General features: G+C 43.9%; 2 protein-coding genes and 1 long non-coding RNA gene across 3 annotated transcripts; 1 reads left to right on the top strand and 2 right to left on the bottom strand.

Annotated features, from left to right (window-relative positions):
* Positions 1-3,448: 3,448 nt before the first annotated feature.
* LOC135400097 (uncharacterized) lies at positions 3,449-8,170 on the bottom strand. The gene is made up of 4 exons (XM_064631839.1): positions 7,773-8,170; positions 7,115-7,262; positions 5,636-5,803; positions 3,449-5,523 (listed from the first exon to the last, which is right to left on the bottom strand). The coding sequence occupies exons 1-4, from the start codon at positions 7,926-7,928 to the stop codon at positions 5,483-5,485; spliced, it is 513 nt and encodes a 170-aa protein (XP_064487909.1). The 5' UTR covers positions 7,929-8,170; the 3' UTR covers positions 3,449-5,482.
* Positions 8,171-8,690: 520 nt separating this feature from the next.
* Positions 8,691-12,674, bottom strand: LOC135401562 (THAP domain-containing protein 1 B-like). Its single transcript, XM_064634034.1, has 4 exons — positions 12,383-12,674; positions 11,580-11,712; positions 10,240-10,389; positions 8,691-9,318 (listed from the first exon to the last, which is right to left on the bottom strand). Exons 1-4 carry the CDS (start codon positions 12,542-12,544, stop codon positions 9,278-9,280), a joined length of 486 nt encoding a protein of 161 aa, XP_064490104.1. The 5' UTR covers positions 12,545-12,674; the 3' UTR covers positions 8,691-9,277.
* On the top strand, positions 12,438-16,237 carry LOC135401564 (uncharacterized). Its single transcript, XR_010424843.1, has 2 exons — positions 12,438-12,969; positions 13,721-16,237. It is a non-coding gene; the product is annotated as an uncharacterized LOC135401564 (long non-coding RNA).
* Positions 16,238-18,165: the final 1,928 nt, after the last annotated feature.

An 18,165-nucleotide genomic window follows, 5' to 3' on the forward strand; every position in this document is an offset into this window, starting at 1 on the left:
TAACGGGGTTAAGACAGGTCATTGTTGTTGTCGGCCTCACAGAGGTGGGCAACGTCACGACTGACGCCCTGGGCCGACTTCTAAGGGAACTGTGCTGACATATGACTGAAAGCGTCTGAGGAAAACCCAGGAAAAACCCCAGACAGCACAGCGGGCACCGCCATGTGGCTCGTGCGGCTCTGACATCACGCCGCCATCTGACATCATCGACGCCGCCAGTGAGGCAGCGCACGAGAAGTCACGTGCTTACGGCTGCCAATGGGGATGGAGGCAACTCTGAGCTCTGTAACGTCTGCGCTTTGGTCGGGAGTGTGTTCGAGAGCTCGTGTCTCGCTATGTGCGACACGTAGAAGAGTAATTCCTTTTTTCTTAGTATTCTGGCGTGCAGTGCAATGCATCCGTGACGTAAAGAACCACATCTATAAAAGTGTCACGCATCTTACATACATTGGTACGCAGATCGCTTGGAAATAAGTATGTTATTTTTTAATGTAAATAAGCACATGTTAATGTGTCGAACAGGAGCTTTCAGAGAAGTTTGAAGGGATTCCAGATACATGAAGTACAAAAATCATGCAAAGATTCTACGAATGTAGAAGAAAACGAAGACAAGAAAAGTAAAAGAAGAAGAAAAGGAAATGTAATATACATGGAGTCGGCGATAGAGTGGGTATTGGTAACAGTCAGGTCCGGCGAGAGGGGGGGGGGCTGGCGAAGATGGAGCCCCCGACTCTTTAGTTGCCCGCAAGACCCAGTGTCCGGCGGCTACTATAGCACCGCAGGAGACGTGAGGAGGGGGCTCGGGCAGGACCCATCCGCAGTCATCCCCGGGGCCCGTAACTTCTCTCGCCGGGCCTGGTTACAGCGAACTAGAAGAGGCATTCTGCAGCGAACGGAGGGGTGTGCACCTTGGGACGGCTGCCAGCGCAAGTGGCGAAAATATAGCGGTGGCGCTGCTATCGCCAACTACACTGTGAGGGCATGCTTTGCAAAGCGTGTCATCTGCGTCTCAACGATTCTGTTGAGAACAATTAATTATAATCGTAATGTAACAACAACAAACTTATTGCGGGATGACGACTGGGGAGTTTCATCGCCAGGGGGCGATACTCTACCCCACTGCTGGTGGTGATGCGGGGAATGAAATCATGAGCCCCTTCACAATAAGGGTCGAAGTCCTGTGGTGTCCAGAAAGGTGAAGAGAGCCTTGAGGGCAGAGCGTTGGTGAGCTGGACGTGGACTGTAATTGCAATAATAATTGCATTTTTATTCTGCGTCCCCACAGTCGTCGATTGCAGCGCCACCACTGGCTGTCGACGTCGTGATAGTCACGCGGAGATCTCGGTCGTTCCACTGCCCTTTTCTAGTTCACTGTAGTATGGTGGGATGGACTTAGGACTGGCTAACAGGCATTGCCAGATCCATTGACTATTTAACCAACTTTTTTCATGGACTATTTAAACGGTAGTTTAGTGTTTCTGAAACCGTGACAGATTCAGCGGGGTCTCGAATAGCTCCAGAAAAAAAAAAAAAAAAAGGACAGAAACAAATGATGCCCTTAGACCATGCTCTGCCATTTTACTGCGTCACAAAAAAAGATCGCGGTAGCGGATCCGAGGTCTAAAACCAAGCTTAATGAATAGGGACAGTCATTCCTGCTGCCTCGTGTTGTTGGTTTCTTTTTGCGAAGATTTCTAGCCCGGCTGATTCGCTCTGACAATATTAACTGTCAAATAAAATTTCAGTGTACTGCGCTGCTCATGCACTGAAATTGAAAAGCTCGTGGCATCGCGAAAAGCTCGGAGGGAGGGGGTTCGCGACGCGATATCTTATATTCTTGGTGGGCGGCAGGGTTTGGGAAGCACTGCATTAAATTGCGAATGGATCCGCCAATGCATGGTAGCCAGTCCTAACTCCATCCCCTCGTGCCCACTGCATCGCGATTCCATCTATATAAGTAGTTTAAATAGTTTAAACATTAGGTTTTAAGTCCACCCCTGCTACCATGGATGCTGCGGCAGGACTAGGCTGCCATACAGTCACGACAGACTACCGAACCACCTACTCACTGTAGAACCACGTGTAGAATGTGTAGAACCATGTGTAGAATCACGTGTTCACCTACTATATGTAGAACCACCCAGTAGCTAGAGTATGGCTCTCGTTTTTTCATAATCCTAATACGTGATGGACCCCATATGGACGCCATACGGGATGGACGTAAAAGTAATATATCTCATAAGGACGTACACTGTAATACTCAAAGAGTTGACAAGGAAGGCCATGACGAAGGTTGGACGCTCACCTGTGTCTCCAAGAGTTGAATGTATTAAAAGCAGATTACATATCTTAAGTATAGCCTGGTAACCCATCGCAGCACACTTTCGAGTGGTACTTGCCGAACGTGCAATCGTTTTTAGCGCTTAAAACACGCGAAAACCTTCTTACTATTGTTCGCATCATTTGAGCAAAAGACAATGTCATCCTGTTTAAATGTCTTCTTTATTTATGGATAGCGAGCACATCCTTGTTTCCGATAACTTCTATACAGCTGTCAGCGCGTCAGAGGATGCTGCTGAAAAGTGTAGCTGGTGGATTACAGTTGCCACGAGGAAACTCTTGGTATGTACATATGTTGGCACAAGGAATATAATTAGTAACTGTTTTCGCGAACTATGCCGGCTATGCAAGTCATAATTTAAAGTGTTTGGGCGATATATCTATTCGAAAGGTTTACCGCACACACGATCTGGCAGCGTTAGGTGCAGTGTTAAAGGGAGGCTTCGGCAGGATTCGAAAAAAAATTAGGTGAGCATCATACCGAACACGAACCTCTCCCTTGATACCGAATACAACATTCGCGTTCATTTTGTGCGAGTAATTAATTCGTAAATAATGAAAATAGCAAACCGAAACCAACGTGCAAAACGCACAGCGGTTCGCCCGGAGCAAGACACTGTGACATCACCCGGCATTGTCGTCCGCAACGAAACTTGGATTCTTCCATGCAGGATGACGTCGGCACTGTTGATTTCAGCGCCCTCTTGCTTGACAGAGACGAAACGTTTACTTCGTAATAATTCGTTCGAATAAAATCTGCGCACTTTGGGAACGCGATATTTCGTATGAATGTTCCTGACACCGCAAGTGAAAAAGAAAGAAACAATGAGTTGTAGAAATTCGGAATACAAGGACATGGGTGCTGCCCACAATCCTGGTGCGCAGACGAGCCCTCAATCCCGCGGGCCTGGAAAGCTGCTTCCCTCACCTACCAGTCTGTGACGTTGACGTGACGTAACAAGTAAGAGTCAGCCAATCAGGATTGCCCTTTCAACAGCGGCAGCCAATCGCGAACGAGCTTTCAGCGGTCGTAGCCATGGGGAAGAACCGCCGTCGTCTACAAGTAGTGAATGAACGTCCCCGCGTACTAAATGGGAAAACTTTAAAATCAAGCTCAAAACGGTCCCCATATATTTCTCAAGACTGATTTTCTTGAAAGCGTGTCGCACAAGAAACACATGAACAAGTTCACTTGGTGACAATCCGCAGACAAGAAAAAAGTAAAATACAACAGCACATGTATTGTGCACACAAAAAGTAGTTATTCATTCATGTGTGACATGGTCAAAATAGGTTAGCCTCATTAAGGCGACACTTCGGACTAAAACCAAAGCTAGACAAAAGCCTTCACGTCCTTTCTTATGATGGCCCATTGCGCAAAATATTTACAATAGAACATTAGAGGAGATATTTCACTCTAGTGACATCAGTATCAGCTTCCTCTCTCTGTCCTGCCTGTAATTCAATTTTTTACCGTATCCTTTTACCGTTGACATTTTTAACCTCTCTCAAAGCAGTAGCCTTCATCAATCATCCTGATCTTGGTCCACACGTAACTTAGTTGAACACAACTCTAACCTCAAAATCAGCTGTCAGATTCAAACTGAATATGCATCGAATATAAATGTACGTAGAGCATGAAATACGGACGAAGAAACGCACGAGATGACACTTGCTGCACATATGTATGTCATTATTCCTCATTTGATTTTTGCACTACAGCAAGCTCTTTGTAACCATCAAATGTACAGACAGAATTGTATGTTGCATAACAAAACACAGTGAATTGGCGGTATTATTGGTAAACATTATTATAACACTTGTCATTTTGTCAAACTGTGGCTGCCAGAAGTTGAGCGCTTCCTGTTTCCGATAAAAAGTGTGTTACATTAACCTGTCACAGTTTGAAGCTCAATTTCTCTTAATTGAAATTTTAGGAGACTTACTTGTGCAATGTGGCAAAAAGTTCCCTATAGAAAAATACTCTGGAGCTCATAGCACCCTGACAATAGATGTGACTCGCTGAATCGCTGGAAAAAAAGAACTGTATTTCTACTTGTCATAGCTAACAAGACAGCAACCGTTGAACACAGTTCCGCATCAAGATCTCATGTTGGAGAAGAGAGAGCATCGCCACTTCTTGAAAACGTGTGTCCCTTATTGCGCCGCCTCACTGGTGGAGTGCTTGCTGTGATGTCAGAGCCTCGAGAGCCTTGGTATTTGCAGTGCCAACATTTTACGTGCTTTTTCCCCTTTAAGTGTAATACAGTGAACCCTGGTTAATATGACCCGCGTTAATCTGACATACTCGCATTATGACCGTTTTTCTCAGGAACACTTCCTCTGGGACGTAAATCCCCCTCGTTAATATGGCAATCCGTTTATCGGAAAATGACCAAGATTTTTGTCACAAGTAGGGTCAAACACAGGCATTATCTTCTCGTTACTATGTCCACGTCACATGACCCTCAGAGTAGACCCCGGGAGAGGCTATCTCGTACCTCGCTCAGAGGGTGACACGTGTTAAAGTGGGATGTCAAGGTTTGGGATGTCCCCCGAAATCGCTGACCTCGGGATTGTACTAATACCGCTTTTCCAATAACCGAAGTGCTTAAAAAGGAGGGAACCAGGGCACGCTGTGCTGCTGTCTTCACGTAAGGGTGGCCGAAACAGAGCGTAAGAGGGATATGGCAGTCAGAATGAAGCGCGGCGTTACTCGAAGGAGGCAAGCAAAGCCCTACAGGTTGCCTTGCAGATAAAGGTGGAAAACGTGTCCGCAATTGATAATGCTATTGTCCATTTAGAAAAATTAATGACTGACATACTCATTGTTAACAGATTTTTCAAAAAATAAATCATAAGTACGTCGGCTTCTGTTGTGCGTAGCGGTGTGTCCTGTCCGGGAGGGTGCGTTTCTCGTTAATATGACAATTCGCTTTATGACCAAAATCCGTGGGAACGGCAGTGGTCACATTAACGAGGGTTCACTGTACTTGGAATTTAGTTTTCCACTGATGCATTCAGCAGTCTTTTATATTGGTACGGCACAACTTGGGGCAATGGGTCGCCATTCATTTCATTGGCCGTTTTGACACGACAGGAAGAAACATGCCGTACATGATGACGCACACACACAATGTCTCTAGCTTGCATACTGGATAAATACCATTTTGCATGTTCCATCTGAAATACACGAGCAAAAAGCAGTTGATGAAGATAATATCTATCGAAACAAGGGCATCTTCACTAACATTCAAACCAATGTCTACCTATCTATAGTATTATTGACACACACCTTGTTTGACAGTCCTCTCTAGCAGCACGCTGTCGCTCATAGGAATATCGCAGACGTAATCAATAGTGAGATCTTCACAGGTAACAGTCTGCACACAGTGTCTGTCCACATCGTCGTGTAGTACGTTCTTTTGTTGCACTTTTATTTCTGTTTCCTTCTGAGAGGCCTCTGTGGTGAATAAGTGGGAGGGCAATGTTGCGGTTACAAACAGAGCTGTAGGCGGCATGGTAAATGGAACATAACTGGTGACGTGCTGTACTCACTACGATTTCAAACTTGCAAATTTTATTTTCCATTTCTAGGCTCTACACATATTTCTTTTACGTTGGAACAAAAGTTTACGAAACGTGCGAGCTGTGTAGTTTGTCCTCGGCGCGACACCCTAGTGGTGGGTGGAAGCGGACGAAAACTGAACGAGCCCGCTTCCGCCAGCCGCTAGGGTGTCGCGCCAAGGAGAAAATACACCGTTTGTGGGTTCCGTAAACTTTTGTCCCAACCTGTACATGACAGATAATCTTTCCGTATTGCGGATTACAGTATGGATAGATCCCGGATCTGTAACTTGATCTGGATCTCCCTCTGATACTGAAGCTTTGCAAATCATAGCGGTACATTAAAGGGACCATGAAATTATTTTCGCAAATTCCGAGTACTCTGCCGGGAGCGGTTCTCATGATTCCTCACTATCATGAACACATTACCTTTTAACCATATTCACTGTACCAGTGGTGCACTTATGACACAAAAATAGTGGGGCGTGACCGCCAGATACATCCCGGACACACCCGGCGGGACTATGTGGGTGCATGGTTTCGGTTTCGACAGCAAGATGTCGTGTATCTGCCGTTGAAATCAGCAGTAAAAATGTGGCGCAACGCAAATTGCCAGCGATGGAGGAAGAGATTATGCGACACATGCAGTGTCTAGGAATCGTTCTGTCCGCACAGGCCAGTGACAGAGACAACTTCTGACGAAGCAGCAGCTCAGAGAGGAAAACGTCCTCAGATAACCATGCTGACAATCGATGGCTACATTACACTTCTGGTAGGATTCTGTGGCAACGATTAGATACGATCTTAGCTCCTGGTCAAATTGAAACATGTTTCATGGCGAACTTTGTAAGCCTGCTTGCAAAGTTTGCAATTTGCTTGCGAAAGACCGTCTGCGAATCGTCAGCATAGTCTGTGTAGGATGTCACGGTGAGTTTGCAGTTCACTGCCGTGGTTATTATCGAATACCTTCGCTATTTGAACGATATTCGACTTCATATTTCACACAGTGAATGCTTCAGTAAAGAGGAACAAATTGAAACTGATCGTGTGCTTGTCAAATATCCTTTCGTGGTTCTAAAAATACGTTATACTGAAGAGACCCGTAGTAAATTGAGCAACTCCTATTTTATTCATCGCACAAATCTGAAACCTTTTTTGCAACAGGCACGTCAAACACTTAGTAAGGTATAAAGTAATAAGTCTGTACCTTCAGTTTTGGAGAGGTGATCTTTGTTTTGCCACTGTCGTTTTGATTCAGGTATGTCGGCAGTGTGTATGGTGGGAACAGCCATTCCCTTGAGAAGTCTTCTTCCATCTGCCCTATGGTTTTCGAACTGGTCAGGCTCAAAATGATCCTTTCAAGGGAAATAGTGAAAAAAAAAGACAAGTAAACAGTTGATTTAGATCTCTTGCATAAACAAAACAACCAAAACTGTGAGCACAAACTATGATTCACAATGTAATGTGCAGGGACATTGCATGTCAGTACCCCTGGTCAGTACCATAGGAAATATATTTGTAGTTGTGAGTGCAGGTTTGTAACCAGTCCCAATACCCAGCAAGAGGTCATAAACAGTAACCAGGATGCGGCACACGAGAGGCTGCATTCGACTTCAGTTCCAACAACGCCAACACCACCCAACAAGACCTCCTATTTTGCAGCATTCTTGCCGTGTGTGCTCTCGTGAAAACCGATTACGTTCAGACGATAAAAAGCAGACTTGCAGACTTCCAAATCGAAGATGCCACACAACAGACGCAAAACACACACACACAGATATAGTACTCCGAGGCATTCCTTTTCGTATCCATAAACATCCTAGCACATAAGTGTGCTTAACTGACACATGCATAAAAACATTTACCTCGCACAATCGAGCATCCTTGTAATTATATGACCGTCCTATGAGCCGTAGCCAGGCTTCTCTTCTCTTCGCATTTCTTTCTCCTGTCGGAACCCGAAATAAGCGTTTTCCACCGTACGTTGAGTTTTTGCATCCTAAGGCACAGCAGCCACCCATTTACAGCGTCAAGAACATGTAGTTCTTCGGTTTCCTGTTTACGATCGCGATTTGCCCCAAAACGGCCACATTAAAGTTCCAAGCAGATGGCAGTCCTTGTGACACACTGCACAAATGAATAAATGCACGCAAATACTAACACGTATGCCTCGCAAACTTTTTTTTCTTTTGGAGACAGGATTTAAAATACGTGATTTCGTGATCCCGAAAGTTGGCCCCAGCTGACCTTTCGTAGCACAATCCGGATTCGCGGCCAAAACAATCCACAGCGCATGTTATGGCGCGCACTACGAATCGCACCTTTGTATTTCGAAGACTGAAGATTGAAGACTGAAGAAGAACAGTCTCTGTTCGAAATATCGGCGGCTTCTGTCCTGAGGCAACTCCCTTCCTACATCTCTACCGGTTCGCTGGATTTCTACCCATCTACTTTGTATTTCGATGTTTTCGAATGTCTTCCCAAAATCGCTTCCATTCTCCGAGCACTGTGTGCACTCTAGCACTGTTTATTAGTAGGATGCACATCCCGAAGCAAACGGAATAAGGTAAGAGCGTTTTTGATGAACCCCGCCGGCTGTTGCCAAAAAACGCGACGCGATTTCTCGTATCAATGTTGCTAATTCACGAATGATGACAGTAACCGCACAGCGCCTGCATTACGCAATTTCTGCCTGTTGGCCGATTTGGGGCAAGTCACCTTGGGCCAAGTCCTTGTCTCTGGTACAGTCTTCTTCGAAGTCACACCACCTTCTGCACATTAGACACGAGCCTCATCGATTTATTTTACAAATGCTAAACAAAAAACACAAGCTTTCATCTTTTTGGTGCTAGCCAAAGCATTGTCCCTTGCCACATTTGTGTCTGAGACATTTTGGGGAAAACCAAGAGAACCCAAAAGGCAGAATGCATGTGTAGAAATACACCATGCTTGAGGTTTACAATAAACACACTAGATGGTCAGCAAGTGCTCAAAACTTGAAATTATTTTTACAGAGATAACAAGGCTTCACTGTACACATCAATAGTTCCTACAAGTCTGTTCAGCAACAGTCTCCCAATAGTGGGTTATATCAATTGCATAAAAGACAAAATGATTTCTTGTATTTGTTGAATACCTCTTGACTTGACCTCAAAAGAAAAATTGCACAGAGATCATAGGAATTGAAGTTCCGAGATCCACTAAAACCAAATTAGAGCCTTCAATTTAAAATCGCACAATGTGAGCAGTTAGTTGATTGATGAAGTGTGAATAAACAGCATGTTCGTTGTTTGAAAAATGTGCATTGTTCGCGATTCATTGCAGATCACTCTGATGATGGACAAGGTTGGCAAGAAGAGCACTGTGCATTCTATTCTGCATACTGAATGAACACCATCTGGTAGTTGGCACCTGGAAGGAAAGAAATGGCACATTTAGTTCTTCCAAAGATAAAGCTGATATGGACCTTCTAGTTAATAGGCCCACGTTAGATAGTCCTGATAGGAATCTGAACTAAAAAAGGGGGGATACACAGACATACATCTGAAATGTACTTGCTATTTACGGCCCATTCTGTGCTGATATCAACTTGACATGATAATTGACTTAAAGCTCACCCTATTAAATTCTACCCCTAAAATGTCACAGATCTCTCTAACGGAGAGCAGCTCTAGGGACCACAGGGTTTATGGCCTTCCCTGTGGTCTCCTTTGTCACATAAATCAGTCACGCCGAATTGCCCGCGGCTTATCTGCCCCAAAATTTTTAGAATGTTCCTAAACACCGGTCCTGCGGCTTATCTGCAGTATGGCTTATACCTTATACACGTGAAATTACTGTAATCATGGCAGGCTTTGACTACAGTCCTCTGGGAAGCGTACTGGAAAATCTGGAACTACCTCACAGCCGGCAACGAGGTTAGATACCACAATGTTCCAGTCCCAACCTTGGACCAACGAGCAACATGGGGCAACATCTACAGTTGATTTACTTCCGTTATCCACCCTTTTTAATGTTTCTCATGGACGTAGAACATAGCACACCATTCAACCACATAAAGAACATTTATAAAAAACTTGTAGTGTTTTTAGGCCTACATTGCATAAAATCCTAAGCAGCAAAAACATTAGACTTTTCGCTTGGTGCAAAAAAAAAGCGATAAATTCCAGCACTTTTGTTGGGCCTGCCTATCACATTGCAAGGTTGGATGTTCTTTGTGAAGGGTCATTATGTGCCCTCGACCATAAGCCAGGTAAAGACCACCAAGCAGGTCTCACACGTTTATATAACAACAGTTCTGCAAGGAACGTGGTTCATTAAAAGAAAACGTACCTTCATGACCTCCAGTGTTAAGCCACATATTTGTTGACACTATACCGGACTGACCATCTGCAAGTTCGCCCTGATTAACAAAACTATCTGTGTCCCTGAGGTCTGCATCTTCAGGCTGTTCTTCAGCTTTCACCTTCCTTGTTCTTGAAACTATCGGAGTAAATGAAATATATATATATATTTTTTTTACTGCAATCATTGAGCCATGGAAGCAACGAAGTGATAACATGCACTGGATGCAGGGATTTTACGATGGTTGACTGCTAACACGTGCAAAGAAAAACAAATTGCGGCATTCGGTTTTATAATGGCACAACTCGATATGTTTCATTACAATTTATTACGTTACATGTATACGTACCTTTCATTGAGAAGAGTTTAGGATGAAACTAAAAGCACCATTTTAATGAGCAAAATATTGTGACAAACTAAGAAGCTGGAGTAATCGGGATATAAGTCATGCCGAGAAAGTGTGAACGGGGACAGAGCCAAGAAGGAAGACAGCTCACTCCCCAAGAGAGGTTGTCAATAGATTTCGTGTACAAGTTGTGTTTAATGTTCCTTTAACGGTTTCACGAATTTCCTCCGCGGTGCAAGGGAGTGTTGAGGGGAGTCGTGGTGGGGATGCTCATAGGCGCCTTCTCACAAATGTGGTCAGTTTTATACCATGTTAAGGAGGCACGGTGTACCAGATTCACACCACTGGTATCCGAGTGTATACCGGTCAGACAGGTCGTGGCATTAATGTTCGACTCCGACAAACTCCTGGACAAAATCCCGGACGAACATCTGCCAGTAGATTGTCAAACATGCGAATAAATACCAGACTTTAGAAAAAAAACTATCTTGTTCAAAACATCGTGACCAAGTCACTTTTCCATGGCCAATATGGCACTTTTTTGGATACAGAAAGATCCCCAAGTGAACTGTAGGTCGATGCTGAACGTAGTGAATGTAGTGAATTTCCTGATGAGACCATCCCTTGAAGCCAATAGCTTGGCATGTCCATTAATTCCTATGTTTTTCGTTGGTTGATTCTGCCCCTCTGTGACAGATTTGGGTACTTGGTCCTGGTCAAACAGCGAACTTTGCCGTTAATTTAGCTCCCGTACGTGATGGCCCACATGTGTTGGGTCGAGACGATTTGCACTGCTGCACTATCAGTGTACATATTCGGCAGACTTGAATGTTTATCTGTGTGGATCACGCTGCAAACTATTCCTTTTGGTTTTAAGTTAAGAAAAAACTTTCAACTTGGATATTTTCAGGTAAATTAAAAAAGAGATTAAAAATGACGCACATGCAGACAGCTGCATTGCCTCACATTGCAAAAACGTTACCTTCGCGTTTCAGAGGTGCCTGCAACATCTTCTCACGAATGGCTGCTCCATATATTGTAGGAATTGCATTTTGTTTGAGCAACTTGCGCCCATCTGCTCTGTGGTTCTCAAATTGGTCTTCTTCAAAATGGTCCTAAAAAGGAAATCACATTTGCATGCAAGCTATGACCCATTACATACAATCAGTGGTTCATCCAGAATGCCAAGCATGGAAGATGGGGTGCAAAACAAATTGGTGGTCATCATTGGTAGTCATTGGTGGCAGGCTTTCGGATTAATCCGCAAAACCCCGGAGATCACCATTGAGGTATACTAACTGCAAGGGCTCATTGCTGGTCATTCCCACCAGCAGGCTCCTCTAGCGGTCTGCATGACTCGTGAACACAAACATAAAGACGACACTGAGGACATATCGAACAGCAGTTCTGCGACGCTCTTTATGTACCATGAATTCACAAAGTCACAAATTTTTCTCCGAATTTCGGATATTAATTGTGCCCTAAAAACGGAAAAATCATCTAAATTTGCCCAAATAAACACAGAAAATCTGGAACCCGTGTCATAATCATTACTGATATATGTCTAAGATGAAACATCAAGGTCCACACCTGTTAGGGGAGCACAGATGAAGAAAGTTGAGGGGTGTTGCCAGACATTGGGGGAGGGGCAGGGGTCTGAATAAGTCACTGCATACAATTGAGCATGGGGGAGGGCATGCATCAGCAGTAGAATGTGTCACAGTCAAATCCGTTCGTCGACTATGTCACCAAAGCATGTAATATGAACATTTCTGCACTACCCACCTCGCATAACCGGCTATTGGCCCCAGCATAAAAGTTTGCTCGACATATGATTTTTAGCCATGCTTTTCTTCTTTCAGCACTGGCCCGGCCAATAGGAACTCGGAATAGTCGTTTGCCATGCGATGTGTTACTGCTGCACCCGAAGGCAGAGCAACCAGTCATTTTCAAATTATATGCATAACAGAGTCACCAAAATGGCGCAGAGAAAAATGATCAGTTCCCGAAGTTGTGCCTAGGGGGCGCAAAATTGGCGCAAACAACACCATGGTCACCAGGGTCATGTCGACATTCTTTGCTCTGAAGTGCCAAAATGATTTGCTCGGCATGTATCTTGAAAAATGCATATTCTGTTGTTGTCTACGATGTTGGCTGAAATGGCTGGATTCCAATCCGATCCAAGTACGAGTCCCATATGGACGAGTGGGTTGAGAGGTCGAGTGTAGTCTGTGGTCTTGTTGACTCACGCTGTCCTTATCACCATGAAACTTCTGACTTGGCTCAGATATCATTTCTTGATAGACCACCTAAACGGGAGTCCTACTTGCTTTCTGACAGTGACATCATGTACCCATCGCTGCTCGTAAAAAGTAAGTTGACTGATATTGCTGAATGCGTTCCTTGTTTTCATGTACGCAGAGTCATTTGATCCCTTTGTACGAGTAGTATGGATAAAGTTGCTTTATTCAGGAGGCATGTTCAGGAATTCGCAAAGCTTCGCGTGAAAATGCATTCATTAGCGGACGCGTGAGAATTGTGGTTTTAGCGCCCGCATTTGAAGTGGTGTAATTTGCTGTGTGAGCGTTTATCACGCGGTTTCAACTGTTTTACTTAGGAGCGTTCTATCCCCTCTTTTAAATGAAGTTTTCTATGTATCAAATGAAGCAGTCGTGACCACAAAGAGGGACAACTGTTCAAAATGCGATTTTTGACTGCGATTGTGTCCAAGTTTCCCCCTTACCCCCCAAGAAAAAAAGAAAAAAATCCCGGTCCTCAGGTAGTGCATTTGGGATTGGGGAAACGGGTGAAATCCTCCTTCCTCATGTAAAGTTGCCATGGAACACTTTCCAAATATTTAATAAATATAAATCTGGCTATGCACCCCAGCACAACACTGAGAGATGTGTAAATGAATATGTATGCACGAAAAAAGAAGGTCATGTGACATGTATGTGTGTTAACATTCCATGGAGTGCAATCGGGATAACAACTGCCCATACATTTTTTTTCTTTTTTGGTGGACATGTCATGACACTTGTGACATAAGCTAGCCTCCTAAAAAAAACTGCGCAACAGCTTTGACTATTACGTGCACGCATTCATCTCCTTCCACCATTTCAGGCCATCCCCGTTCCGAGTGACGGCTCGCCTTCTGCAGGAACAACGAGACCCATGGCACCCGAAAGCACGCCATGCAGTTCCGTCAGCGATGTGCTTGGGTACTACTCATCCTCTACCTAATTGGCGGATTCTACGGCGCCATGTACCTCCTCTACGCAGATGGCGGCTACTACATGCTAGTTGTGGTGAACCGCAGCTCAGATCAGCCTCAAAGTGCCGCTGCTAAGCTCTTGCCATTCCTGCGGTGGCGTCACATTCAAGACGTTCCGCTCTTCGTGATCGTTGTCGTAATGCCTGCACTTTACCTGCAGGGTTACGCGCTGATTTTCGCCTGTACAAAATCTGATATAAAGGCGCAGGTCGTCAGAACTGTCATCCCGTTCTGTGTTTGTACGTTGTTGGTGTGGCTGTTTCGTACTGTAGCAAAGTTGTTGAGGATGCGAAACAAAGTGATAGCGACAACGAATGGTTATAGAAAGCCACTGGTTCCTATATGACAGTGGGTTAGAACACAAAAAATTTATGCGTGTGACTACATGCGTTACATTTTTTTTTTACAGACAGCGATGTAAGCTTTAAGCAAGGATGAGTGGTTGCTATGATTTCATCCGTGTCTATTCCCCCCATTACATCACGACATTGTACTGCAACTTCTTTTGGGGGCTTGCTTTTGGTTTTCTAAATGTTCTTGTAGCTGTAACTTGACCTTGCTTAGGGTCATAGTGTGGAGAAAAATTTTGTTTTCACCCTCGGGAGATTCTTACGTGTCCCAGTTAGGTGCAAAATGAAGACTACATGCGAAATGAATAGTTGCTGCCACATATTTTCAATCTACAGGATTCATTTCCATACTTGAAATATGGTAAATTTGAATGCAAAATGAGAAACGTTAACTTTTAAAGCCTCGTGATTTTTGTGATCTGCCACCGTGCCTTGCAAAGCCGTTCGCATTACGTGTGGAGTGGCTCTGTTGTGTGCCACGCTCAAGTGTAAAGGAGCTGAAGCCTTGCATTGTTCTGAACCTGTTTTGCATTTTTTGTGTGGTAAAAAACCGAGGAGAAGCAAGAGCCCCGTATGTACTTTGTCGGGTCACAAGTGATTGTTTGCCTGTGTTGAATGTATAGCTATATTCTTTATAGTTACACGAGCTTTGGTATATTGCAGATGAAGCCCTCGACTAAACAAGGGCGCAAGAAATGGCCACATACGAATGTGTCATCTAAATACGAAGCAGGTATAACATGTCTCTAAATTTTTATTTGCACGATGTAACATGCTTCAACTGTGGTTAAAAGTAAAGTGTTTTCATACCAGGGGAAAATACAGGTAAATGATAACAGTTGGCAGTCAGTTCAATTGTATGGCTTACATTCAATTAGATAACTTATCTTTTTTGTCACCATAATTGTGCTAATCAGGACTTTCTACATCTACAAAGCATTTGCTCGTGAAGTCTTTTGCATACCTGACACACTTTTGGCTGAGCACAAAAGTAATAAATCTCACTATCATATCTCACTATGTGAGAAAATTAAAACTACCAGGAGGCATTTAAAATAAATCCATGTTAAAATGCTATATACTAGTCATTCCTAGCCAGTATATATTAGATGTCTAGTACTTAACCATACGCAGCTTTGTTATTAATTATTGTGAAGCTTGATTGCTACACAAGGTACACTACTTAAGATTCTTGCTGTCTTTGTGGCAGCACTGCGTTACTTGTATATTCCAAACGCTTTGTTTTAACCGTAAGAGACAAACTTGGTTTCCGAACATTCTATGTTCCTCCAAACCATACCATAATTCCCTGGTTTCAGAGTTCTGCCTTAGTTGTCTCTAACGACTAACTATATGATGTGGGGGCTTGTTCTGGCAGCTGTGTTGTCTTTAGTTAGTTAGTTGTACATAGACAGCTACTACAAACTGTGCCTACTATAATAGTTCAAGCATCGCTTGACGTTATAGCACTGTGTAATATAAGGCAGGCATTTTCCTTCCTGTGTTTTATGCTACATTCTTACATAGTTGATATATTGATTTACACATGTGTTTAGTTACATATATTTTATGAGCCAAATCTAACCCAAACTTTGTCTGCCAATATCATAGTGAACTGTTGATTCTGTGCAAAGGGTTGTTTTGATTGCCTATGGGCAATAATATATATACTTTTGTAAGGACAGAAGCTCTAGCTGGAAATGCTCTTTAATGTTGGCTACCCCTTTTTTTTATGAATATTTATTTGATTTGCAGCAGATCACGTTTACAGATTATGTATGGAACGTAGTTTTACAAGTGTGCATATTGTCATTTACTTTCCTCAGCCTCGTTGATTTTGTATTGCCGCGAGAGTGTCCGCAATGAGTTTACTCTAGGTATTTACAGGTATGAGTGAGCCTTTCTCTCCACAAATGTAAGACTGGTCTTGTCATTTTACATTTATATTTTGTATCCCTAGTCTCGTACCAGCTGTGCCAAAGAGTGCCTATAATAAAGTACGTTTACACACTTCTATATTAATTCGCAGTGTGCACACAAACAAGATAATAGTATTAGGATAAACATATACGTTGCAAAATATGTCCACCCAGGTAGCATTCAAGCAGGCGAAGCAGGCCGGGAGTGAGGCCTGCTCAGTAAGAATGTGGGAAAGAATGGATTTGGAAAGTGAAAGTCCTCTGGGTGTTTGGGCTCACCTTCCTGTGAACAGGGGACACCGTTTTCACATTTAGAATTGGAAGATTGTGTAACTTTAGTATGGAAACTGTATAAGTTTGCTCGTATAAATCGAGGGTTGCCCTTCTACCAGTCTTGCATAAAGCTAAAGCTTGAGCATTTATGAGCAAATTGTGGCATGCCATGAGGTTGCCGGAATCCTGGGCAATGTGGTGACAGTCGTATAATGGCAGTGATATGTGTCAGTTGTGTAGTGCCAACTGCAACATACCAATTTAAAATTTGGAAACTCTAAGCATTCTGTGTACCATGCCATCAAGATGCTTGCGTAAGTATATGTATTAATAAGTACTTGATAAGTATTTTATCGTGCACTAGCGAGGCAATTTGCTCGCTGATCCACCGGAGGCATCTGCCAAGAATACAGTACCATCAGGGATTTCCCCACAACCCCATGAAGTTTCTGAAATTGCCCAATACAACTTGGATACCAGTACCTATAGACATGTATGTATCTGTAAGCATAAAACCCCCTTTTTTTGAGGCTCGGTTACCCCCCTCCCCTTCCCGAGGTCGATTTCTGGGGACATTGCTGGGACTACTCTCTGGGACTCTGGTGGACTACTGGGACTCATAGTAGCTGATAGAGTTTCCGAAGTTGGCACTGACCAAAAGAGAAAGAAAAGAAGTCCGAATAGTACAGCACTGAACAATCCGACGATCACTAAATTACGCTTTACTTCACCTCAACTGCCGTTCCTGCACCACCAGTGGCGTAGCCAGACGTCTTAGGTAAGGGGGGAGGGGGCCTCGGTGCAGCCCCCCTCCCCCAACTGATCCCAGTTGCGCCAACACACACATGCAACTGTGCATACAGCACGATGAGGGATAAAAATCTAGAATATTTGAAAGTACAGGGTGTGGCAACGTACTCGCAGGAGGATTGTGGGACTTTCGTCAATTACCTTCTAGAAACTTTTGCCGCCACTTGGGAAGGCTTTGGACAATTTTTAATTGAGAGAATTTCTTTTTTTCTTTTTTTTTTCAAATATAACCGAAGCGAAGCTCACGTTTTTTACGGGAATATGAAATCCTCCTACGGATAACCGCAGACCCAACAAAAACAATGCACGGCATCGTAAAAGAAATAGTCGAAAAAAAAAATTGTGATAATTACGCTTTAGCCCCGCCTGCTCGATTTTCGCCAAGAAGCGCACGCTACGCGTGCGTCTATAGAGGAGGATGTGTCCTCGCCTCTTGTTTTACCTTTCCTTCCACTGCTTTGACCTTCATGCCGGTGACTACGGTCTTATCAGTTATCACAGAGAGAACAAAATAACGGTCCGTTTTAGTTGCTTCGCGGCTAACGCAAAATTAAAAAGAATGGCCGTCTGCTTCCTCTACAGAAGAGGCCAAGTCAAGCATCAAGCACATAGAATAGACGATTTCAGAAAATCCCAGTGCTCCTTGCGCATGCATTGCATCCTGGGCACTTACTGAGTGGGGGAACGAAGGATAATCCTTCACGTTTCGCTTTCGCTGATCTTGGCACGTCGTGACCGGTAGGGGAGAAATAGAAAAAGTTTGGAGGCCGCCTGTTTCTTTCGTATTAGTAAGCTCCCACAGTTCATAGCGACGCTTAGCACTCTGGGATTTTCAGAAGTCGTGCGATCGCTACGGAATCCTGCCATTTCCTGGAGGAAGACGGCCGAGATGTATGCTGACGAAGTTTCAATGGGGGGGGGGGGGGGGTATCGTTTATCTAA

This window comes from Ornithodoros turicata, chromosome 7 (genome assembly GCF_037126465.1).
Source record: "Ornithodoros turicata isolate Travis chromosome 7, ASM3712646v1, whole genome shotgun sequence".
In the NCBI taxonomy this organism is placed as follows: domain Eukaryota; kingdom Metazoa; phylum Arthropoda; class Arachnida; order Ixodida; family Argasidae; genus Ornithodoros; species Ornithodoros turicata.

Excerpts from the sequence above, each read along its gene's own strand:
- LOC135400097 (XM_064631839.1), bottom strand. The coding sequence starts at position 7,928 with ATGGGTGGCTGCTGTGCCTTAGGATGCAAAAACTCAACGTACGGTGGA. Across the intron at positions 5,804-7,114 it reads TCACCTCTCCAAAACTGAAG|AGGCCTCTCAGAAGGAAACA; the intron begins GTACAGACTTAT and ends TATTCACCACAG. Across the intron at positions 5,524-5,635 it reads AGAGAGGACTGTCAAACAAG|ATGGAACATGCAAAATGGTA; the intron begins GTGTGTGTCAAT and ends CGTGTATTTCAG.
- LOC135401562 (XM_064634034.1), bottom strand. The coding sequence starts at position 12,544 with ATGACTGGTTGCTCTGCCTTCGGGTGCAGCAGTAACACATCGCATGGC. Across the intron at positions 11,713-12,382 it reads CCAATAGCCGGTTATGCGAG|GACCATTTTGAAGAAGACCA; the intron begins GTGGGTAGTGCA and ends TTTCCTTTTTAG. Across the intron at positions 10,390-11,579 it reads GGCACCTCTGAAACGCGAAG|TTTCAAGAACAAGGAAGGTG; the intron begins GTAACGTTTTTG and ends TTACTCCGATAG.